Here is a 25827-nt window from a genome sequence, read left to right as displayed (position 1 = left end):
GGAGACCCACAGACTAGACCACATTATACTGGCTTATCAGGGATGCCAACTTGAATAAAATATTGTGGGGCCCAGGTAAGCCCCGCCCCACTGATCACATGACACGGTGCGCACGCACACACGCGCGCACACACACACACACCATTTGAATGGGAATGCCCATCAACTTTTTGGGCAGTAACTTTGTTACTGTGTTCCGTGAAGTGGGACTATTGTCCTTTGTTCTTTTTCTCTTTGCTGTCTGATGCTAGAGAGAGAGGGAGCCATGTTGCAGTGCTCCGTGTGTGTTTATATGTAAATAAAGTAGATTAGCCAAAATGCTGAGTTGCTGAGGTCTGTCATGCATGATGTGCAAACTCTGCGGATCCCTAAGCGTGCCGGCGTCGGTTGGCATCAGTCGCTGTGATGTTTGGGCTGAAGAAAGCTTTTGAAGCTCCCGAACGAAAGACCAGGGGGGAAAGAACATGCCAGTTGGGCATGGTCCTACTCGAGTGTAGGCTGAGCTCCTGACACCGCAACATCTGGAGAACCTCAGCATTTCTCCTGGTGGACATGGAAATGGAGGGGGCAGAATCTGTTGTCTGGCAACTTAAGTATCCATTAATGAATCCACCCACTTCTTTGGAGCAATATTTGAAAAGCAAAAGCCCATTTGTACAAGAATATAACGTAAACATAAGAACATCAGGAGAACCTGCTGGATCAGGGCAAAGGCCAATCTAGTCCAGCATCCTTTTCTCCCAGGGGCCAAGCAGATGTTTCTGGCAAGTCCATAAACAGGAACAGAGTGCAGCAGTGCTCTCCTGATCTGCAGTTCACTGTTGACTGGTATTCACAGCCATGCTGCCTCTGACAGTAGAGGGAGAACGTAGCCATGGAGCCAGTGTGGTGTAGTGGTTAAGAGCGGTGGACTCGTAATCTGGTGAACCGGGTTCGCTTCCCCGCTCCTCCACATGCAGCTGCTGGGTGACCTTGGGCCAGTCACACTTCTCTGAAGTCTCTCAGCTCCACTCACCTCACAGAGTGTTTGTTGTGGGGAAGGAAGAGAAAGGAGAATATTAGCCGCTTTGAGACTCCTTAGGGTAGTGATAAAGCGGGATATCAAATCCAAACTCCTCTTCTTCTCCTTTGATTCTTCCTCTCAATCAAGTTGCTTCCCTTTACTCCTAAAGCAGTTTTCAAATTTTTAAAAAAGAAGCATAGATTTGTTCACTAGTGTTATTGAAATGCTGGTCGTACGGAGTTATTTTGTGATTGACTCATATTGCTGTGCGCTTCACCTGAAGTAAATTTGTCCTCCTTTCCTTCCCATAACAGAGTCTTTGGAAGAAGCACTGAGCAAAGGTAATTTTGTGGTAGTTTTATGGGAAGCAAAACTCTGGTGAGGGGAGACGATGGGAGGAGTCCCTCTTTTAAATGAGAGATGGGGAGAAGAAGGTGTTTGCATTGCTCCAGGTGAAAGGTGGGGAGGAAATGATGCAGTTTGGGGCTTTGGTGAGGTTGCCTAGAGGATTCCTAAGGCGAGAGGAGAGGAGGCTGAGGGAAACCTCCACAAGGGAGGGTGTTCAAAAAAGGGTAAGAGGCTGCCAGCTCTGCAAGCAAGAGGCGAAAAACTGGGCTCTTGAGCCCCACAGGGAAGCTGCAGAAAGAATGTACAGTGGTACCTCGGGTTAAGAACTTACCGTATTTTTTGCTCTATAAGACTCACATTTCTCCTCCCAAAAAGTAAGGGGAAATGTGTGTGCGTCTTATGGAGCGAATGCAGGCTGCGCAGCTATCCCAGAAGCCAGAACAGCAAGAGGGATCGCTGCTTTCACTGCGCAGCGATCCCTCTTGCTGTTCTGGCTTCTGAAATTCAGAATATTTTTTTTCTTGTTTTCCTCCTCCAAAAACTAGGTGCGCCTTATGGTCTGGTGCGTCTTACAGAGCAAAAAATACGGTAATTCGTTCTGGAGGTCCTTTCTTAACCTGAAACTGTTCTTAACCTGAGGTACCACTTTAGCTAATGGGGCCTCCCGCTGCCGCCACACGATTTCTGTTCTCATCCTGAGGTAAAGTTCTTAACCCAAGGTACTATTTCTGGGTTAGCGGAGTCTGTAACCTGAAGCGTCTGTAACCCGAGGTACCACTGTAGTTGCTCAAGGGAGCTGTGGACTCCAAAAGGTCGAAAACCTCTGGTGTAGACAATACTAAATTAGAGTGCAGGGGGTTGGACTACATGCCCTTTGGGGTCCCTTCCAATTCTGCGATTCTGTGATTCTAACACTCAGCCTTGTTATATGGCTTCCTAGGTTTCTAATTAAAATGCTCATCTCAGTATTCTGTGTTTCTTTCATCGTTCTTTTTTTTAATGAAACAACATACTTGCTATATGTATTATTATCTCACTTTATGTTTGTCCACATTTTATTCCCAAAAAACAGAGCCGGCAAAGGAAACGATGAGCAAAGGTAAATATTGGCAGGAAAATGTAGGAGATGGGGGAACTCTTGATGGGTGATGAAGGCTTAAATATCTATAATGAGGTTGCATCTGGCAGGTGGTTCCACACACCTTTATTTCAAAAATGTCAAAGAACCTGACTGATAGAGGCAGACCAGAGTAATGGCTCACAGAGATTACAGATGTGGATTGTTTTATTACTACTACTACTACTATTATTATTATTATTATTCTTTTTAAATGCCTATATTGATATTCCTTCCAATGGAACCCAGGAAGGCAAACTCCAAAGTAAAATTAAACACCAACCACCACCACCACCAAATTAAAAATAAAATAAAAACTTTTTTAAAAAAATAATTACATGAAAAAAAAACATTTTTGATGTTAAGATCAGTTAAAACATTTTTTTAAATTGCCAGCACCCAGTCATTGCTCTTCTGCTTTAAATTGCCAATATAATCGCAGTTCTTCCAGACTTAATAGATTCCAAACAACTTTCTGCAACCCTGTGAGCAGAATCTTCTCTTTCCATCTCTGGATGTTGTGAAGAGGGAAGTATTCAATGGGACCATAATGTGAGGGGCAGTATCAAATTCTCCTTCCCCCTTTACTGCACTTTCAGCTATGATTCATCCTCCTCAGTCGCAATTGATGGGGTGGGGAGAAACTGGCTCAGCTGTGATGCTATTGAAAAGGGAAGGGTTAAAGTGATAGAGTTGATTTATAGGGAGGGGAGACAGACCATAGATTCCCCATTAAAAAGTGAGTTAACGAAGGGCTTATCCACATTTACCTTTTGCCCCATGCTTCCTAGGCACAGGTTGTGCACTTAAAAACTCTGCGTCCGAGTATTTGTTTGTTTTGCCCTAGCGCTTTCCTCGCAAAAACCTGCTCTTTAGCGCTCAATCAGAGCAAACATCAGTTCAAGTTTTCCCACAGATTGCCATTTGCTCCGATTGAGCTTTAAAGAGCAGGTATTTGTGGGGAAATCTCTGGGGACGAAGAAAGGGTGCCTGGAAAAAGTGGGTGGGGGAGGCATGTGTGGACAAGCGCTCAGTGTGGCTGTTCTGCTTTAAATTCCCAGTGTGGAAGCTGAGCGAGGGTGTGAGCTGACCCCGTGATGTCCTCTGTTTTTGTTGGTTGTTATGGGCATGCATTTTTGTGCTTTTATATTGTGAACCACCCTGTTATCTTCAGACCAAGGGTATAAGAATCAGCGAGAATGCTGACTGCTAAAAATTGGAAGGGAGAGAAAACCCCTAAGAAGGAAGAATAGCAAATTAAATTATGTGAATACTTAGAAGTAGCAAAAATGACAAAGGTAATCAGGAACCAATCAAACGGAAAAAATTTACAGAGTGTATTTAGAAAAACAGTGTTCCCACCCAAACAAAATCCTTAATATGCTTTGACTACTACGCGGGTGGCGCTGTGGTCTAAACCACAGAGCCTAGGGCTTGCCAATCGGAAGGTTGGCGGTTCGAATCCCCACGACAGGGTGAGCTCCCATTGCTCTGTCCCTGCTCCTGCCCACCTAGTAGTTCAAAAGCACGTCAAAGTGCAAGTAGATAAATAGGTACCACTCTGGTGGGAAGGTAAACAGCGTTTCCGTGCGCTGCTCTGGCTTCGCTTGGCATGCTGGCCACATGACCGGGAAGCTGTCTGCAGACGAACGTCGGCTCCCTCAGCCAGTAAAGCGAGATGAGCGCCGCAACCCCAGAGTCGTCCGCGACTGGACCTAACAGTCAGGGGTCCTTTTACTTTTCTCAAAATAGATAACAATAGATAATGTATATTATGCATGATCAATGAATTAAAAGAAGAAAAAGGACGCAGTTAAAAAGTAAAAAAGAAGTAAGGAGCCACAATGAGGTGGAGGGAAGTCACTCTTAAAGATTTTAAGACTTAATGTAGCAGTATTATATGATGTTGAATTATTTTGGTTTTTTGTGTGTAGCTTATTACGTCTTGAATAACGAATAGAATAACTGTACTAATAATCAAAGCCAATAAAGAATATATCCAGAATATCCAGAATCTTCAGGCGAAGGGTTTTCCATGGGGAGGGAGTGGGCCAAGCAGAAAACTTCTTGGACCCACACTTTGTAGGTACGGGAACAGCGGAAGTGTGGGCGAGTCCCAAAAGGAGGGGGGAAAGGAACAAGTTCAGCAGCAGGCAGGGGAAGAGGAGGAGATGAGAAACAGTTTCTACCCAAATGCAATTTTGGTTTTAAATGCAGTGTAAGGAGTCTCTATGGGAGTATGTTGTATTTAAAAATGGGGTATCAGAGTTTTTAGGCGGCTAACCAGGTTGGGATAGCTGGGATAGCAGGCTTGTTGGTTTTGAATGTTTTAGGTACATTTTTCAATTTTGTCGTTCTGTATGGGACAATGACAATAAAGATTATCGTATCATATCGAATAATAATAATAATAGTAATAATAATAATAATAAATTATTATTATTATTATTTATTTATACCCCACCCATCTGGCTGGGTCCCCCCAGCCACTCTGGGCAGCTTCCAAGAAAACACTAAAATACAATAGCCTATTAAGCATTAAAAGCTTCCCTAAACAGGGCTGCCTTTAGATGTCTTCTAAAAGTTTGGTAGTTATTTTTCTCTTTAATATCTGGTGGGAGGGCGTTCCACAGGGTGGGTGCCACTGCCAAGAAGGCCCTCTGCCTGGTTTCCTGTAACTTGGCTTCTCACAGTGAGGGAACCACCAGAAGACCCTCGGAGCTGGACCTCAGGCTGAATGATGGGGGTGGAGATGCTCCTTCAGGTATACTGGACCGAGGCCATTTAGGGCTTTAAAGCTCAGCACCAACACTTTGAATTGAGCTCGGAAACGTACTGGGAGCCAGTGTAGGTCTTTCAAGACCGGTGTTATATGGTCTCGGCGGCCGCTCCCAGTCACCAGTCTAGCTGCCGCATTCTGGATTAGTTGTAGTTTCCAGGTCACCTTCAAAGATAGTCCCACATAGAGCGCATTGCAGTAGTCCAAGCGAGAAGTAACCAGAGCGTGCACCACTCTGGCGAGACAGTCTGCGGGCAGGTAGGATCTCAGTCTGCGTACCAGATGGAGCTGATAAACAGCTGTCCTGGACACAGGGTATTGTATGGTATCGTAGATGGCTCTGGGGGTGCCCTGGTCACTCTGCAGCCACCAAGCTCAACCTTTTCTTTTTCTCTCTCTCTCTTTTTAACGCTGCTCACCTTCTTTCCTTTCTCTCTCTTTTCCCCTTCAGTGAACGTGATTCTGGATCCCGACACGGCACACCCTTTCCTGGTTCTCTCAGAGGACCTGACCAGCGTGAGATGGGAAGACGGATATTGGGGCCTGCCCGAGAACCCCGGGAGATTTGACAGGGAATTCTGTGTGCTGGGCTGCGAGAGATTTGTGTCAGGAAGACACTGGTGGGAAGTCGGGGTGGAAGAGGAGGAAGGGGCAATGTGGGCCTTAGGGGTGGTGAGAGTTTCCCTCAGGAGGAAGGGGTGTTTCAGCTTCAGTCCGAAGGAAGGCATCTGGGCTGTGGGGAAGAGACCGCACGGCCCGCCTTGGCCTTGCCAGCTGTTTGCTTTAACTTCCCCTGAGTGGACTCCTTTGGCCTTGAGCCGTGAGCCCAGGAAGATCCGGGTGTCCCTGGACTATGACGGGGGCCAGGTCTACTTTTTTGATGCCGATTCAGGTGGCTTGATCTTTGCTTTCACTTCAGCCTCATTCTCCGGGGAGAGGATCCTGCCCTTTTTCCAGGTGGTCTCAGGGGTCACAATGAATTGCTGAATCTTGAGGGGAATCCTCATTTACACCACACACACCACCATTTATGGAGGCCCTGTCGACTCCAAGCATTGAGGTGGGGAATCTGTCGCCCCTCCAGATGCTCCCATCATCCCTCATACTGGCTAGGAGCTGGTGGGAACGATGACCAACATCTGTGGTCATCTGAGGTTCCCCACCTCAGATCTTTGCTGAAATATACTCGGAGTCGAGAGTGGATTTCATGCTCTTTATTCAACTCATAGTGGTGAGGAGGAATGGAAGTTCCCCCAGAATGTCTGCTTTATATACATTATTTACACAATGGGCCCCACGTGATTGGCTAATTCCGGGATTCACCTGTAGGCCAATCAGGTTGCGGATTCACTTCCACCTGCAGCTGGATTGGGTGGCTCCTGTGGACCAATCAGACTGCTGCATTCTGAATCCTATTGTTCTAGGACCAATCAGGCTGCTGCCTTTTGGATCCTATTCAACTCAGTACATAACATATGCTTTTCTCAGGGCCAAGCAAGAGGCTACAGTCTGGGCCCCTCAGGGCAACACATTTATCGAGCATTCGCCCTCATTTGCTTACATGGAGGTTTGGCTTTATCTAGTCTTTCCCGAATATTCATTCTGCTTTGCTGGTATGGCAGTTAAACGACAGACAGACGTTTGTTCTGCGTTCATCCACATCCTGGTTGGATGGGGAACAAAACTCTTTCATTGATTATTTGGATAAACACTTTAGTCTTAACCGATTGCATATTTGCTGTATTTTTTGTCTTTAAATCTTTCACAAGTCGCTTTGTGGCTCTTTCATTTCAAAAGGTGATGGATAAATAAATAAATCTCCTTATTTGCTTTCAGAGTGTATGCGTGCCTCCCTGTTATTAAGTTAGCCCACACTTTTTAATGCATTTCTTAGACACTTTCTGCAGGAAAGTCAGGTTCTTTTTTTCGTTAAGTGGGTTTGTTGAGTTGGGGTGGGTGACTAGCTCCACTTTAAGTGCTCAAATCTTTAAATCAGGGGTAGGCAACCTAAGGCCCAGGGGCCAGATGCTGCGCAATTGCCTTCTCAATCCGGCCCATGGACAGTCCAGGAATCAGCGTGTTTTTACATGAGTAGAATGTGTCCTTTTATTTAAAATGCATCTCTGGGTTATTTGTGGGGCATAGGAATTTGTTCATTATTTTTTTTCTTCAAAATATAGTCTGGTCCACCACATGAGGAACGGTGGACTGGCCCATGGCGGAAAAAGGTTGCTGACCCCTGCTTTCAATGTTAAAACCTAAATTTCTGGTGCAAACGTACCACAAAATTCGTAGTGACTGTCTGGAGGCGCTTTTAGCCACTTCATTTTATTTATTTCATAAAAATTATACACCATGTGATTCTTTAAGCAGAGATCTTAGAATGGTTTACAAAAAGAATGAAACATAAAATATTGGTAAACACAGTTAAAAGCAACAATTTAAAGAAACAAGATAAGGAAACAAGATAAATAAAGAATTGTGAAAACTAATCATGGACAAAGCCATCAAAGTAAGTAACAATTTCCTTCTAACTTCCTCCAGCCCATCGAGTTGTAAAACAATTTGAAAACAAGTTTCCTAACATGTTCTAACTTCTATGTAACTTAGCATCCTAATATTTTTAAATACAATGTACACTGTATAAATGTAAATAAATTAAAAATACTTTCCAGCTATCAACAGGTTAGAAGATAGGGACAAAACAAGACGGCAAGAAGAACATACGTTTAAAGAAGATTGGAAAACATTTATTGAGTATATGGGAAATAACTCTGTACAGCTGAAAACACTGGCAGCATTAAGATAATTTCAACAGAGTAAATAATTCTTGATGGATGTAAAAGTGGAAAATTGATTTGAATGGTTACAGTAAAATATGCAGGGATTTGGATATGTAAAATGAACCATGGAAAGAAAAGAAGGGAAGTCACTGGGTATTTTAAAGTTTGTAAAATGTTTATTTGAAATTATAAAGCAGAAAATTTAATAAAAGTTATTATATAAAAGAAGAAAAAGATAGGGACAAAACTAGAATTAAAGGGCTGTATGCCTTTCATTGCCTCTGGCTCCATCATGTTACTTGGAACCTTGCGCTATTAATCTATAGTGTTTGATTTTTGTATGGAAATTTGTTCTAATATGTTTAGTTCTGGTTATTCCATTTTACTTTTGTTTTAAGGACATAAGAAGAGGCTGCTGGATCAGGCCAATGGCCCATCTAGTCCAGCATCCTGTTCTCACAGTAGTAGTAATTAATAATAATAATAATAATAATAATAATAATAATAATAATAATTTATTATTTATACTCCACCCGTCTCTGGGTGGCTCCCAACAGAATATTAAAAACACTATAAAACATCAAACATTAAAAGCTTCCCTAAACAGGGCTGCCTTCAGATGTCTTCTAAAAGTCAGATAGTTGTTTTTCTCTTTGACATCTGGTGGGAGAGCGTTCCACAGGGCAGGTGCCACTACCGAGAAGGCCCTCTGCCTGGTTCCCTGTAACTTGGCTTCTCGCAGGGAGGGAACCGCCAGAAGGCCCTCGGCGCTGGACCTGAGTGTCCGGGCAGAACAATGCGGGTGGAGACGCTCCTTCGGGTATACTGGACCGAGGCTGTTTAGGGCTTTAAAGGTCAACACCAACACTTTGAATTGTGCTCAGAAACTTTATAAAGTTCTCTCATGCTGCCTCTTGAGTGCCTTTCCTCTAAAAAGTCCCAAACATTGCAGCCTTTCTTATTTTTTTTATTTATGACACCACCTTAGCCTTCCAAGGATCAAAAGGTGGTGTACACAGTTCTCTTCCTCCCCATTTCATCTTCACAACAACCCTGTGAGGTAGGCTAGGCTAAGAGATGGCAACTGACCAGTGATCCCCTTGATCATTTTGACGGTCCTTTTCTGAACTTTCCCCCCCTTTCCTTTGACCTCGGTTATTATACGACGTTTATTATAAATAAATATATGAAAAAACCCTACTCTATTTTAATATATTATATTATTGTTAAATATTATATATTATTGTTAAATAATATATATATATATATATATATATATATATATATATATATATATATATAATTTTTCTATTTTACATTTTAGAATATTCACGTAAACAACCTTAAAATATCAATGTACTGAATCAGAAAAAAATGTTTAAAGCACTTTTCAAAAAACAAAGAGTCCTTATTTTGGGGGATAGTTCAGATGGAAATTCCCAGGTGTCGTTAGCCCAAAAATGGAACACGAGCAAAGTCCCAACTAAAGAAGGATGGCAACTTAAACTGATGGAATATGTGCAGCTTGTGGACCTAACATATAGAATAAGAGAACAAGAAGAACATACGTTCAAAGAAGATGGGGAAATGTTTATTGACTATATGGGGGGAATTGTGTACACTTGAAAACGTGGGCAGCATTAAGATAAATTCAACAGTGTAAGTAAGTTTTGGTGGATGAAATAATGGAATGCTGGATGGTTTAGTTTAATGTAAAATATGCAGGGATTTAGGTTGTGCAAAATGAAACGTGGAAAGAGAAGAAGGGAAGTCATTGATAATTTAAGGCTCTCTCTATTTATTTTTAAGCTGCTTCTGCTCTGAAAGCGGCTCCTCCAGCTTCTACCGCGCGGCTTATTCTAGCAGGATCCTCCTCTGCTTTCCCCAGGGAAACGCCCAGGCAGTCTCGGAAAGGAGAAACGAAACTTAAAAAGAGGGTGTCTCTTAGGGCTCTCCAGGGAGACGCAGCGATGGCGGCCGTGCAAGGGCTCTGCGATGAAGCGACGTGCTCCGTCTGCCAGGACTACTTCAGAGACCCGGTGACTCTGGACTGCGGGCACAACTTCTGCCGCGCCTGCCTGGCGGGTTTCTGGGAAGGATCCGGCCCCGACTCTCCCTCCTGCTGCCCGGAGTGCAAAGAAGCCGTGCAGCCCAGGAACTTCAAGCCCAACCGGCAACTAGCCAACGTCGCGGAGCTGCTCAGGAAACTCCAGGAGGGAGAAGGGGGAGAAAGGCGCGCATCAGGCGCGGGGCAGTGGCGGATGTGCCAAGCGCACCAGGAGCCGCTGAAGCTCTTCTGCAAGGACGACGAAGCGCCCATCTGCGTGGTGTGCGACAGGTCCAAGGAGCACCGCGAACACCGCGTGTGTCCCATGGAAGAGGCGTCCCAAGAGTACAAGGTAGGGAAGTCACCGCGGTTGGGTGGGTATCTGCCGGGATGGAGCCACGCGCTTTTACGCGCTGCGCAACGAGGCTCACTACTTGCGCGCACTGTTGTCATTTAGTCGTGTCTGACTCTTCATGACCCCATGGACCAGAGCACGCCAGGCACCCCTGTCTTCCACCGCCTCCCGCAGTTTGGTCAACCTCATGCTAGTAGCTTCGAGAACACTGTCCAGCCATCTCGTCCTCTGTCGTCCCCTTCTCCTTGTGCCCTCCATCTTTCCCAACATCAGGGTCCTTTCCAGGGAGTCTTCTCTTCTCCTGAGGTGGCCAAAGTATTGGAGCCTCAGCTTCAGGATCCAGTGAGCACTCAGGGCTGATTTCCTTCAGAATGGATAGGTTTGATCTTCTTGCCATCCATGGGACTCTCAAGAGTCTCCTCCAGGACCAGAATTCAAAAGCATCAATTCTTCAGCAATCAGCCTTCTTTATGGTCCAGCTCTCACTTCCATACATCACTACTGGGAAAACCATTGCTTTAACTATATGGGCCTTTGTTGGCAAGGTGATGTCTCTGCTTTTTAAGATGCTGTCTAGGTTTGTCATTGCTTTTCTCCCAAGAAGCAGGCGTCTTTTAATTTCGTGGCTGCTGTCACCATCTACAGTGATCATGGAGCCCAAGAAAGTAAAATCTCTCACTGTCTCCATTTCTTCCCCTTCTATTTGCCAGGAGATGGGACCAGTGGCCATTATCTTTGTTTTTTTGCTGTTGCGCTTCAGACCATATTTTGCGCTCTCCTTTTTCACCGTCATTAAAAGGTTCTTTAATTCCTCCTCACTTTCTGCCATCAAGGTTGTGTCATCTGCATATCTGAGGTTGTTGATATTCCTTAAAAATATAAATTGCAAACTGGCCTTGTCAAACACCGACGTCATGGGACAAAGGAAACTATTGCCGTGAAAAATCAAACATGGAAAATAAAAAGAAAGCATTGCCAGAAACATACAAGATGCAACCCAAATGAATCGCTGTCAAACGGTGCGCCTCTGAGCTGTGTGCCTGATATATGGGATCAAGCGCGTGGGCTGGGGGACAGTGTGGAAGCTTGGATGGAGGGCACCTTCTCTTGTTTTCTTTTTTGTGTAGGGTTGTGCCCCAGGAAGGTCAAGTCCGTGCTGCAAACGCAGCAAAAACAAGGCGGGAGGCAGCGGACCGCTGTGAGTCACTGATCTCTGTAGCTGCAGCAGGCATTGTGACTGTGATTCTCCAGGCACGCTCCATTGTCTCTCCAGGCAGACAAATGTATGGGTTTCCTAAGCTGTCTGTTAGCACCCGTGCCCCACAGGGCCCTGTGCCTCCTGATTTTTTTAAAATGGCAGGATGCCCTGTAGCACTGAGTTCCAGCTGCCAAGCCTTTTAATTCCCCTTCTCCGAAATAACCTGGGCACAGGGGGCCTTCCAAGCAAGAGGGCAGGGCCGTTGGAGATTTGCTTTCTGGCTGCCTACTAAAAGACTCTTTTTCTAAGGGGGGGTGAGAAAGGGGATTCCAGTGATGCTTGGAGGGGTGGGGGGGACAGGGGAAGGGCAACCAGAGAGACTAGTGGTTGTGGCGTGGTTGTGGTGTGTGGCTATGGGTGGGCCAAATGATGTGAATCATTCAAAGGTTCTGCCTTTGAAGACTGGGGTGTGACTACTTTTTGCGTTGGAAATTGGTTTCAATTTTTTTTTTCTTTTTAACTATGCAGAATGCCAGAATAGGAACCCAGCTCCAGTTTAGGATTATGTTGCTGTTGTTGTTGTTGTTTAGTCGTGTCCGACTCTTCGTGACCCCATGGACCAGAGCACGCCAGGCACTCCTGTCTTCCACTGCCTCCCACAGTTTGGTCAAACTCATGTTGGTAGCTTTGAGAACACTATCCAGCCATCTTGTCCTCTGTCATCCCCTTCTCCTTGTGCCCTCCATCTTTCCCAACATCAGGGTCTTTTCCAGGGAGTCTTCTCTTCTCATGAGGTGGCCAAAGTACTGGAGCCTCAGCTTCAGGATCTGTCCTTCCAGTGAGCACTCAGGGCTGATTTCCTTCAGAATGGGGAGGTTTGATCTTCTTGCATTCCATGGGACTCTCAGGGAGCAAAGACAAAAAAAAAATCCTCTGCACCCCATTCTATGGTCCTGATTTGAGCCAAGATCCCTGGGCTGCCAATTTGTGGGTCAAACTAGCACTCATGAAGATGGTGATGGGATTCCCCAAAAACCTTAAGAGCTGCTTTTGGGAGGAATAGGGAGGGTATAAATGGGAAGGGGAGGATGGGTGAAAGTGGGGAGCTAAGGTTTGCAGAAGAAATTGTAGTTTCCAGTAAGGCAGAACCACCTGTGTGGTGTAATTATTATTATTATTATTATTATTGGTTTAGAGTGTTGGAGCAGGGCCAGGGTTCAAATTCCCACTCGCTTGTGAAACTCATTGGGTGACCTTGGGCCAGTCACTGCCTCTCAGCCTTGCCTACGGTATCACAGGGCTGTTGTGGGGATTAAATGAGGAGGATGGGGAGAACCACGTATGCCAGCTAGAGTTCCTTTGGAAAAGAAGGTGGAATATAAATGCAATAAATAATAAATACATTCACCATTATTATTATTATTATTAATTAATTAAATTTATATACCAACCTTCCCTTAAAGATCTCAGGGCAGTTCAAAATATAAAAAATACAGAATAAAAGCACAAAATAAATAGTTGGAAGCAAAACAAAAAAAACCCTCCCCCGCAAATACATTTAAATGGCTATAAAGAAGCCATAAAATCATAAATCATAAAATACCAGGGTTAGCTAATGTGATATCTTCCAGATGTTGTCAGACTCCCAAGGCCGTGTGTACATACCATAGGCTTAAATCACACCACTTCACCCAAAGAATCCTGGGAACCGTGCGAACTACAATTCCCAGCACCCTTCAAAACTACAGTTCCCAAAATCCTTTTGAAATGGAAATGTGCTTTGAATCTATAGTGTGTGTGTGTGTGTGTGTGTGTGTGTGTGTGTGTGTACACAGCCCTACTCTCGCCAGCCCCAGCCAGCATGGCCAAATGAGTTTAGCCACATCCGGAGGGCAAAAAGTTAACTACTTTGAAGATAGCTCAGTTGGCATGAAACACTTAATCTCGGAGTCATGTGTTTGAGCCCCATGTGGAGCAAAAGATTCCTGCATTGCAGGGGGTTGGACTAGATGATCCTTATCGTCCCTCCCAACTCTACAATTCTATGATGCTATGATTCTCCCCTAGCCCATCGTTCTCTGATCAGACGTGTATTTTTTCCCCTGGGCATCAGGTGGACTGGCCTCTGAATAATTGAAACTGAAATACTTTATTGTCACTTGTACAACTTGTATACAGTGAGATTACACGAGCACCCCCCCCCACTCAGCTCTCTTAGTCTGAATTCCCCTCGTTTACTGACGCACACCCACCAAACCTGAAAGTCAGCTGCCCTGTTGTGATCTTTTCATTCAGCAGCCTAACAGCCCACGGATAGAAGCTGTTCTTTACCCTGTTGGTGGGACTAATCCTGCTTCTATATCTTCTGCCTGAGGGCAGGAGATCAAGAAAGGGCCGGCCAGGGTGTGAATCATCCCTGAGAATTTCCCTCACTCTCCTGAGGCAACGCTCTTCCGCTGTTTCATCCAGCGGATTCACAGGACAGCCCGTAATATCTTGTGCTGTATTCACCACCCTCTTCAGGAGGGTGAATGTCGCAAAACTCTTTTATATTTTTTAAGGAACAAATCAAGACCCGCCTAGAGTCTCTGAAGGATGAGAGAGAGAAACTTGTGGAGCAGAAATTAGCCGAAGAGTTGAGGAGGCAGGAGTGTGTGGTAGGTATTTGTTCTTGTGGATCATGCATTCGGACTCCACAGGCCACCCCATCACTAAAGAGAAATATCCACCTGTGTGTTGGCCTTTATAGGTGTTTTTCTGCGGTGGCTATGGATTCCTTAGACTAGGATGTACAGGGTGAAGCCATTTGATTGCTTCCCAGAATGCCCAGCTGAGCTGCTTCTTGCCGCTTTTCAAGAACATGGACAGGAAACAGATTTGTCACATACGAATCTCTGTTTACACACACATTCAAATCACCTGTGTGTTTGCTCCCCAAAGTGGCAGCTTGCTGGTCCCCCAGAATACAGTTGCCATTGGAGGACTGATGGACAGAATGAACCGGAGGATGAGTAATAAACTTCCACAGGGGATGGTACCTGTTTGTACCTGTTAGAATGTGTTTAGAAATCTGGGCGAGACGTAAGTGGCGCTGTGGTCTAAACCACTGAGCCTCTTGGGCTTGCCGATCAGAAGGTCGGCAGTTCGAATCCCTGCGGTGGAGTGAGCTCCCGTTGCTCTGTCCCAGCTGCTGCCAACCTAGCAGTTCGAAAGCACACCAGTGCAAGTAGATAAATAGGTACCGCTGCGGTGGGAAGGTAAACGGCTTTTCCGTGCGCTCTGGTTTCCATCACGGTGATCCGTTGCACCAGAAGTGATTTAGTCATGCTGGCCACATGCTGTCTGTAGACAAACACTGGCTCCCTCAGCCTGCAAGCAAGATGAGTGCCGCAACCCCATAGTTGCCTTTGACTGGACTTAACCGTCCAGGGCTCCTTTACCTTTTTACCTTAGATTAGTTGGGCAAAATGCCCCATTTCCTTAATCTATAGCAGTGTTTCCCAGACTGGCATCTCCAGCTATTTTCAGACTACAATTCCCATCACCCTGACCACTGGTCTTGCTAGTGAGGGATGATGGGAGTCGTAGTCCAAAAACAGCTGGAGACCCAAGTTTGGGAAACACTGATCTACAGCTTACCAAAGAGGTTTATTATGAACAGTCAGCATCCTTTGACTGAAGCTCCTCGTCTCCCTTTGCCCCTTTCCAAATTTCTCTGTATTTCCCCCACTCCGCCCACTTCCCTCCCGTAGGCGGGGTTAGAAATGGAGAAGCAGAAGATCAGAATTGCCTTTGAGAAGATGCAGGAGTTCCTTGAGGAGAAGCTGAACCTGTGGCTCAGCCAGCTGGAAGACGTGAAGAAAGAGATGGGGAGGTGGCAGGAAGAGAACCTCTCCAGACTCTCTGAGGAGATTTCGCAACTCAGTGAGCTGATTGTGGAGATGGAGGAGAAGAGCCTGCAGCCTGCGAGTGAATTCTTGCAGGTGAGACTCAGCACAAAGGTGCCAGGTGGGCAGAAAGAAGGCACACGCCTTTTGTTTTATGCAGTCAAGGAATGGAAAGGGCAAAGGAATTTCCTTGGCACAAAAAGGAGCCCGGTGCTTGTTTTGTCTTATGCAACTGACACCTCTCCCCCCCCCCCTCTCTCTATTTCAGGACATCAGAAGTGCTTTGAGCAGGTATGTGGCTGTGGTGATCACACAGGGTCCCTGGACGTTTAACAGTGTATTGATCCCTGTGCCACTACTGTGCCCGCTTCCCCGCTGCCACCAACCAGTTTGTTGTTGTTGTTTAGTCATTTAGTTGTGTCCGACTCTTTGTGACCCCATGGACCAGAGCACGCCAGGCACTCCTGTCTTCCACCGCCTCCCGCAGTTTGGTCAAACTCATGTTGGTAGCTTCGAGAACACTGTCCAACCATCTCGTCCTCTGTCGTCCCCTTCTCCTTGTGCCCTCCATCTTTCCCAACATCAGGGTCTTTTCCAGGGAGTCTTCTCTTTTCATGAGGTGGCCAAAGTATTGGAGCCTCAGCTTCACGATCTATCCTTCCAGTGAGCACTCAGGGCTGATTTCCTTCAGAATGGAGAGGTTTGATCTTCTTGCAGTCCATGGTACTCTCAAGAGTCTCCTCCAACACCATAATTCAAAAGCATCAATTCTTTGGCGATCAGCCTTCTTTATGGTCCAGCTCTCACTTCCATATATCACTACTGGGACAACCATAGCTTTTACTATACGGACCTTTGTTGGCAAAGTGATGTCTCTGCTCTTTAAGATGCTCTCTAGGTTTGTCATAGCTTTTCTCCCAAGAAGCAGGCGTCTTTTAATTTTGTGACTGTTGTCACCATCTGCAGTGATCATGGAGCCCAAGAAAGTTAATCTCTGGTAAAACACTGAGTCCAGTCAGTTGTTAAAAGTGAACCAAAAAAACAAGTTCATTTTACAAACATTAACAAGTTTATGGTTTCTCAGATAATATTCCTGTCAGTATCTTAACTTTCGTTTCTTTACCGGCCTATACCTTCCTAATACCTTCTGACTGATTATCTCAACTGTTTAACCCACAAACTTCTCTTCTCTGTCTCTTCTAACTCCAGACTGTCTTCTCAACAACACTAACTCTCTAAAAACCTCTTTGCTTAAAACTTATGCACAGTTAACTCTGCCCCCTGGGTTCCCATTGGTTAGTCATTTTACAATTAGTTAACCCTTTCCCTATGAACTCAGTATGATGTCACACACATAGGAGGGCAAACGCCACAGTGGCTCTTCCATCACATCCTTTTCTGCTTCCCCTGCTTTTCAGGTGGTAGAGTCTCAGCCCCATAGGAGTGCATGAGAAAGCTAGTGCTATTTATGAACTTGGGGGGGTTCCCCTTTCTCTTTCAGCTTCTGCCCCAGATATCTGGGGAATAGGGTTAGAAAACCTGCTCCGTACAGTCAACTGTTCATTAAATAGATCTATATCCTGTGCTTTTTTTCTGGGGGTACCAGGGGGATGCATGCCCCTAAACATTTTGTGAATCAAAGTTTGGCCTCCTTGACAGGCAGAATTTCAATATGAGTAGGAAAATGAGAGTACAGTGGAAGCTCGGGTTGCAAACATGATCTGTGTGGGAGGCATGTTCACAACCCGCAGTGCCACGTCTGCGCACGCGCGGGTCACGACTCTATGCTTCTGTGCATGCGCAAAGCGCAATTTAGTGCTTCTGCACATGCACAAGTGCCGAAACCTGGAAGTAACCCGTTCCGGTACTTCTGGGTTCAGCGTGGTGCGCAACCCGAAAATGCATAACCTGAAGCGTCTGTAACCCGAGGTACCACTGTACCCCTAAACATTTTTTTTGGGGGGGAGCACTGTATATATCTATACAGTGGTACCTTGGGTTACATACGCTTCAGGTTACAGACTCCGCTAACCCAGAAATATTACCTCGGGTTAAGAACTTTGCTTCAGGATGAGAACAGAAATCGTGCTCCGGCGGCGTGGCAGCAGCAGGAGGCCCTGTTAGCTAAAGTGGTGCTTCAGGTTAAGAACAGTTTCAGGTTAAGAACAGACCTCCAGAACGAATGTATATCTCTTCCTTATTCCCTGACCATATTCCCTTCCAGGCATGAGAAGAACTCAGTAGGGCACATGACGGACCTTTCTCCGAAGATGGAAGAGGCACTCAGGTTTGCGTCACAGAAAAACTCTGCTTTAGAAAAGGCTTTGGAGAGCTCTCAAGGTAATTTGGGTACCTTAAGGAGGGAAATGGAGGTCTCAGAGTATGCACCAGTTCCAGGCTGGGTTCAAGGAAAGTAAGAAACCTTATCCTGTCCCTTCCCTATTGTTGGTTCTTGGTGGTTCTTTTAAGACACAGGAATGCTGTATCAAAAAGAAAAAGAAAAAAGCCTGCTGCTGTGCTTTGCTTCTCCATGGCTTAATTTTTTCTCTCTATCAGTACAGAACTTTTACTCCCCTTCAGTCTGAACAAGGGTAGTGTTGAAGGGGGTAGTGCTTTACTGAAGCAGCTCAGCAAGCACTGAACGAAAGTGGCCAGGATTCATCCTCACAACAGCCCTGTGAGGTAGGCCAGACTATGAGACAACGACTGGCCCAAGGTCGCCCAGTGAGCCTCATGGCTGAGTGGGGATCCCAGACCTACAATCTAACCATTATACCTACACTGGCTCCCAGTACGTTTCCGAGCACAATTCAAAGTGTTGGTGCTGACCTTTAGAGCCCTAAACTGCCTTGGCCCAGTATACCTGAAGGAGCATCTCCACCCCCATCGTTCTGCCCGGAAACTGAGGTCCAGCGCTGAGGGCCTTCTGGCGGTTCCCTCACTACGAGAAGCCAAGTTACAGGGAACCAGGCAGAGGGCCTTCTCGGTGGTGGCACCCGCCCTGTGGAACGCCCTCCCACCAGATGTCAAAGAGAAAAATAACTACCAAATTTTTAGAAGACATCTGAAGGCAGCTCTGTTTAGGGAATCTTTTAATGTTTAATAGGTTATTGTATTGTATTGTTGGAAGCCGCCCAGAGTGGGTGGAGAAATCCAGCCAGATGGGCAGGGAATAAATAAATTGTTGTTGTTGTTATACCACACTAGGTGCCTCTAGACCAGGCATCCCCAAACTCAGCCATCCAGGTGTTTTTGGCCTACAACTCCCATGCTCCCTAGCTAACAGGACCAGTGGTCAGGGATGATGGGAACTGTAGTCCCAAAACAGCCGGAGGGCTGAGTTTGGGGATGCCTGCTCTAGACTGTCAATCACAAAGCAGAATTTTTGGGTTTTGCCTCAAGAGTCCTCCAGATGACCTATGAATCGAACATTCCTCCTAATTTTCATGAACAAAGCTTCCACAGAGGTCAGATTGCATCTGATCTTTATTGAGCATCTGATCTTTATTGAACGTGTCCAGAGGAGGGCAACCAAAATGGTCAAAGGCCTGGAAACGATGCCTTATGAGGAACGGCTAAGGGAGCTGGGCATGTTTAGCCTGGAGAAGAGGAGGTTAAGGGGTGATATGATAGCCATGTTCAAATATATAAAAGGATGTCACATAGAGGAGGAAGAAAGGTTGTTTTCTGCTGCTCCAGAGAAGCGGACACGCAGCAATGGATCCAAACTACAAGAAAGAAGATTCCACCTAAACATTAGGAAGAACTTCCTGACAGTAAGAGCTGTTCGACAGTGGAATTTGCTGCCAAGGAGTGTGGTGGAGTCTCCTTCTTTGGAGGTCTTTAAGCAGAGGCTTGACAACCATGTGTCAGGAGTGCTCTGATAGTGTTTCCTGCTTGGCAGGGGGTTGGACTCGATGGCCCTTGTGGTCTCTTCCAACTCTATGATTCTATGAGCCTTCGTTCAGATTCTTTTTAAATATGGGTGGCTAAATGACTGCAAGCTGTCATCCTGATTTGTTTGTGTAGCACAATCCGCTGTAAATGGGCTAACATAAAGTTCTGGTATGCAGTGGAATGGCTTTGCAATATACTGACGCCTTTGCAGAGGATTCAAGTGCTCTGTTGTTCTGGTGTAAGAAACCCGCTTAAAAATACCGGTAACTGTCATTGCTCAGTCAGTAGAGCATGAGACTCTTAATTTCAGGGTTGTGGGTTTGAGTCCCATGTTGCACAAAAGATTCCTGCATTGCAGGGGGTTGGACTAGATGACCCCTGAGGTCCCTTCCAACTCTACAATTCTATAACTTTTTGCAGTTTAGAAAGTGGTAGTTGCAGAATGAATGACTGATGAATGGGAAGGCTTCTATACACCCCAAAAGCCATGAAAGATGGATGTTCATTGCCACTCCCAGTAAAAACTAGGGGTGGTCTAACAACTGCATAAGCTTTCTGCAAGCAAAACAGGACAATTGCTGAATAAATAGTTACTCTGAGGGGAAACCCTCCAGCAATCCCCACAAAATTCCACTTGGTGGAATATCACCCCAATGGTGATATTTAAATTTGTTACTCTTTCTTCTTCTTAACAGATTCTCTGACCCAAGCCCTGAACAAAGGTAAATTATCTTTAAAGCATGTGCCCCACATTGATATGGGAAACTTTTGAGGGGATTGGGTTGTTGTTGTTGTTGTTGCTATCAACAACAACATTTATTGAATTTATAGACCACCCTATACCCGGAGGTCTCAGGGCGGTACACAGAATAAAAAATCAAAATATAAAACCACAAAATACATCATCAAAATAAGAAGGACAACATGGGATGTGGACAAAAGCCTGTTGTTCAACGATGTGATGATCAGATGACATTTTGCAACTGACTGGGCCAACCTTTTGGGAAATTCAGTCAGAAGTGTCTAGGCTGGGGGCTGGTTAGGGTTGATCTGGGGGGAGTGTAGAAGGGTTAGCATGTTCGTGAAGACAGGAGTGGGGTAGAGCCTAAGATTGTGAGGTGTGAACTCAATTCTGCCGCCACTTCAAATCAGCAGAAAGGCTCTTAACCTTATGAAATATACAAGGAGTCGAGAGTGGATTTCATGCTCTTTATTCAGCTCATAGTGGTGAGGAGGAATGGAAGTTCCCCCAGAATGTCTGCTTTATATACATTATTTACACAATGGGCCCCACGTGATTGGCTAATTCCGGGATTCTCCTGTAGGCCAATCAGGTTGCGGATTCACTTCCACCTGGAGCTGGATTGGGTGGCTCCTGTGGACCAATCAGACTGCTGCGTTCTGAATCCTATTGTTCTAGGACCAATCAGACTGCTGCATTCTGGATCCTATTGTTCTAGGACCAATCAGACTGCTGCATTCTGGACCCTATTGTTCTAGGACCAATCAGACTGCTGCATTCTGAATCCTATTCAACTCAGTACATAACACCTTACCTGTATATTCACCTGTGAAATGTTGAGTTGCATTCGAATCAAGGCAAACAAGTGGATGGTGTTTTTGAGATCCCCAGCTGAGCTCCAAGGCTGCCTCTTGAGAGAGAGTGCGTGCGTGCCTGAAACTCATCTGTGTCTCTCTTTTTATTGAATCTTACAAAAGCATGGCCACTCATATGTTAGTGGCTGATTGGTTAAAATACAAACAAAGAGGCTAGTTCCTTATTGGTTAACATAGGTATAAGGAGGGGTTACCCAAAATCCATTAATCTCCAATTCTTCAAAGGGTCTTTTGCTAATGGACCTTAGACAAGTATCTAAGCTTTTAATCCACCTAGATTTATGATTGATTATATTATGTCTAAATCAATTACTAATGTTATGATCAGAATATAAAAACAAACAATTAATTATACACTGAAGGAAAACAGAACAACTAATTAATTATACACTGAAGGAAAACAGATCATTGTAAACTTAATGTGACCTGAGTGAAAAAAGAGTGGAATGCAAAGAATGGAATTTGTGTGTGTGCCTGGCACATCTTTACACAGTGTGTATGAGAGAGAGAAGCAGAGAAAGATTTTAAGGTTCAGAAGTAGCTAGGAAAAGTTTCCCAGAATGCCACAGAAAAGAACCAGTGTTTTACTATACTGGCACATAAAGAGAACATCTCTACATCTCCTCCTTTTTTTTCTTATTTGCGAAATAAGGCAACTTGTTGAATGAAGCAAAATAAAGCAGCAGTGCTTTGGGATCAGTGGTTTGCCATCGAATCCCAAAATAATACTGCGAGGGCGGATGGGGCATGAGTACTTTCAGGATTATTGGTTTGCCAGTAAATCCCAAAATAATTCTACCCACATTTCCCCTTTTTGTTTATTATTGGCGTTGCCATTTCGAATAATAGTCAGCGAGGAGAGCACTAGGTGGCTGAGGTGGAGAGAAAAGGCGAGAAAAAAGATTTGTAAGGCTAGGAATGCATTGGAGGAAGCAAAAGAACAAAATTAATATACATACAATTATTATGGCATAATAAAAAAGACTACGAAGCCAAGTTAAATTAGGCAACCAGCCAGTGAACCACTGAAAAATAGAATCCCAGAAACCAGAGAACCCAATGTCCTGTTTAATATGATGGGTAAGATTTTGCAAATGAGAAATTTGACGTTGAACGGCGTTGGAATTGTCAGTGATGTTAAAACAGCACATATCTGCGACTTTCTCACAGCCATAATGATGAAGCATAAGAAGGTAGTCGATAGCAGCTCTGTTTTTGAATAAACCATTGTGAAGTTCAGCTTGCTCTGTGTTGAGAAGGTGAAGTGCTTGAGAAGTAAAATTCAGGGCTTTTGCTGCAGAACAAGCTAGAGAGTTAATATTTCTGCTATTACGTGCAGCCAATCCTGGAACACCTAAGAGAGAAACAGCTAAAGAGATATATTCAGTCCTACTGGGAAGAGAGACAAGGTCATCACAATCATCAGACAATTCAATATTGCGACTATATCGATTGTGAAATAGATGATGCTTTTCAGGCAATATGATAGACAAGCGGCTTAAACAGCAAGGTGTACCGTGGCTAATGTTTGCAGGAATATAATTAAACGTGTAGCCAGGACATGACCAAAACCAACCTGCCGGTAGTTCTGTGTATTTATACACATAAGGGATATTCACATAATCAGAGCAATTAAAATTATCCTTGCCCATTTTCACACAGTTGGATTTTGTGCAATTCACCATGCGAGCACAAGTAACATTATAAGATGCCACATATGGTGTTGTTAAATCAATAGCCAAAGGTGGTCGTTTACGCACTTGAGTTCCCCAGACAAAGTAGCCAGAGTACCCAAGGTTGCGGAGAGAATTATTTTGGGGCAAGGATGAAAAAAACCAAGTATCTTTTTGTATGTCAATAGGGTCATGGCAGACAGGAATAAGGCAGGCGCCGAGGATTTCTCCTATAGACTCCTGTTGAGTTAAGCAAAAAGAAGAAACATTGAGGGTTTTTGCAAAAGTTTCCCACACATTTGGTAGTGTGGAAGCACTGTTGGGAGGAGCAGAAGCAGAAAGAGGCAAAAACAAAACACTGAGAGTGAGCACTATCATGGAATTAATATTAAGGCACGATATAATGCACAAGAGAAAATTAGCAGGGCTTGCTTCAAGCTGCTGTTCACTTCTAAACTGTTCAGCCTGAAGAGAAAGCGATTTTATTTGACCCCACGTCACTGGGCCATTAGGAGTTCCCCGCTTGCGAGTCCTGGGGGGGCTGGACGTCGCATCTTGGGTGATCTGGAGTTGGCGTCGGAACTGAGGCAGTGGATCCTGAAGTGTCTGTTGCCATGCCATGGTATAGTCGGACGCAGCGAGCGGGAACCCAGCAAGTACCCTGTGGAGTAGAAACTGCAGCATAACCCTTACCCCATGTAATTAATTTTACTGGTTCACTCCATATATTGGAGGGTAGCATTTTATAGCGGACCAGCGGAGCTGGAAGAACTTCCTTCTGCTGAAAATGCTTCTGAAGGCGAGTATAGGATTGATGATCCTGTATAGAAATATTCAAATGGTTGAGAGTAAAGAGAACACTAGCCAGCCAACCTTCCTTTTCTGAAAGAGAGGTTGGAATTCCGGCCTTCATTTCCTGCCTGTTCAGCGCAGATTTAAGGGTGCGATGCGCACGTTCAATTATCGCTTGACCTTGAGAATTGTAAGGGATTCCAAACAAATGATGAATATCCCATGTTTCACAAAACTGAGCAAAGCCTTTTGCACAATATGCTGGGGCATTGTCAGTTTTTAGAGAATGAGGCTTGCCCATGACTGACATGGTACGAACGAGATGATTGCAAACATGCTTAACCTGCTCACCCCTTTGAGGGGTGACCCAAAGGAAACCTGAGTATGTGTCAATGCAGACATGCAGATACTTCCAGGGTGAAAAAGGGGCAAAATGAGTTACATCCATTTGCCATATTTGATTGACTTGAAGTCCACGGGGATTAACACCAGGGCTGGGATGGCCAATCTGATTAGAGCATTGAGGACATTGCTGAATGATTGCACGTGCCGCTTCCAACGGAATTTGAAATTGGCGGCTAAGGGCTTTAGCATTCTGATGATGAAAGGCATGACTTTCTATAGGAGAAACAGGCAGAATCTTAAGCAAAGAATCTGCTTTTGCATTTCCATCAGAAATAAAACCTGGAAAAGGCTGGTGGGAGCGAATGTGCACTACAAAAAGTGGATGAGAACGACGAGAAAGAAGCAATTGCAAGGACAGGAAAAGACTCAACAAGTTGTCATCCAATAAAGGACTTACATAACTGCCCTGTATGCGGGTTATGACATTTGATACATACAAACTATCAACTATTAAGTTAATAGGTTGTGAAGAAAAATGATGCAGCGCTTTTACAGCAGCTGCTAACTCAGCACGCTGGGCAGATTTTTGAGGCAAAGTGTATAAACTTTGCCATTCGTTGTTCTGTTGCCAAGCAACGACTCCCCTAGTGGGAGATCCGTCAGTGAAGACAGTCAGGGCATCCAAAGGGGTAGGAGACAGAATAGAAAAGAATGACAGGGAAAATTGTTTGCTCATCTGCAAGCGAGTGTCTGCAGGGACATGGTAATCTATTTGACCTACAAAGTTAGCCAATGCACACTGCAAATCCATGCTGTTGGAGAGAGCAGTTTCCCATTGCTCTAAAGGCATAGGCAGAATAATTTGATTACAATCAGTGCCAAAAAGCGCTTTGCAACGACGGCGCCCTTTGCAGATAAGCTGAGCAAGGAGATCCACCAAGGGAGTTACTGTGTTCCTTGGTGTATGATGTAAATACATCCATTCAATTATGTGAACTTTAGATGGTCCTATCTGGATAATGGCTGCAAAAGGTTGGATAGCATCTGTCATTATGACTACATCGGGCAAAACATTAGGAATTGCTCGATCAACCCAGTGAATTTTCATGAGTTCCTTCAGATGGGCAACTGTTTTCTGTTGAGCAGGTGTCAAGGTGATTTGCTCACCAGGAAATTGATGGCCTTTTAAGGCTGAAAAAAGCGGTCGCAAAACTTCAAGAGGGATTTTAAAATAAGGCCTTATCCAGTTAATATTACCCAGCAATTGTTGCAACTGAACATATTTCATTGTTTTAGGAACATGTAGTTCAGGGATTATAGGAATAGAGTAGCTAGCCATCATTTTATGTCCCAAATATTGAAAGGGAGAAGTTTCCTGGACTTTCTCTGGAGCAATTTTTAAACCATACAATGACAAACAGGTTGTTAAATCCTGTTTCCAATGAGGGGGGAGGCACGGAGCACAAATCAGAACGTCATCCGTGTAATGGTAAATCAGCAGGTGTGGATACTGAAGACGGAAAGGCTTAAGGGCTTGATTAACATAATATTGACACATGGTAGGGGAGTTTAACATTCCTTGAGGGAGAACTTTCCACTGATATCTCTCAGTTGGTTGACAATTATTAATTACTGGTACAGTAAAAGCAAAATATCTACGATCTTTCTCCTGCAGGGGGATAGAGAAGAAACAATCTTGCAAATCTATTATAGCCAATTGATAAGAATGTGGAATCACATTTGGATTGGGAAGACCACATTGCAAAGGCCCCATGGGTTCAAGGATTTTATTTATGTGCCTTAAATCATGCAATAATCTCCATTTTCCTGATTTCTTTTTAATAACAAAAACTGGAGTATTATAAGGACTAACTGAAGGTTCAATATGGTCAGCCAGTAATTGCTGATTGACCAATTGTTTTAAGGCAATTAATCGTTCCCCAGTAAGAGGCCATTGCTCTATCCATACAGGGTTAGTAGATTTCC

At 44.7% G+C, this 25827-nt stretch overlaps 2 protein-coding genes across 2 annotated transcripts in view; both read left to right on the top strand.

Annotated features, from left to right (window-relative positions):
* Window positions 1-19481, top strand: part of LOC310757095 (uncharacterized protein) — a 124194-nt gene extending 104713 nt beyond the window's left edge. Inside the window, exon 2 of the mRNA XM_083602248.1 lies at window positions 19405-19481. The gene's annotated coding sequence lies outside the window, so the exon portion shown is untranslated. The remainder of the gene's footprint in view (window positions 1-19404) is intronic.
* Window positions 1-25827, top strand: part of LOC310758105 (uncharacterized protein) — a 41740-nt gene that overhangs the window by 11485 nt on the left and 4428 nt on the right. Inside the window, exons 6-14 of the mRNA XM_083604042.1 lie at window positions 1318-1344; window positions 2424-2450; window positions 5699-6232; window positions 9840-10429; window positions 14192-14287; window positions 15383-15613; window positions 15786-15808; window positions 17742-17857; window positions 20110-20136. Of these exons, the coding sequence (XP_083460168.1) occupies window positions 1318-1344; window positions 2424-2450; window positions 5699-6232; window positions 9840-10429; window positions 14192-14287; window positions 15383-15613; window positions 15786-15808; window positions 17742-17857; window positions 20110-20136 (1671 nt within the window). The remainder of the gene's footprint in view (window positions 1-1317; window positions 1345-2423; window positions 2451-5698; window positions 6233-9839; window positions 10430-14191; window positions 14288-15382; window positions 15614-15785; window positions 15809-17741; window positions 17858-20109; window positions 20137-25827) is intronic.

This window comes from Podarcis filfolensis (assembly GCF_964270895.1).
Source record: "Podarcis filfolensis genome assembly, chromosome: 2".
In the NCBI taxonomy this organism is placed as follows: Eukaryota; Metazoa; Chordata; class Lepidosauria; order Squamata; family Lacertidae; genus Podarcis; species Podarcis filfolensis.
The sequence above is the reverse complement of the archived record's forward strand: the minus strand, read 5'-3'. Positions and strand labels throughout refer to the sequence as shown.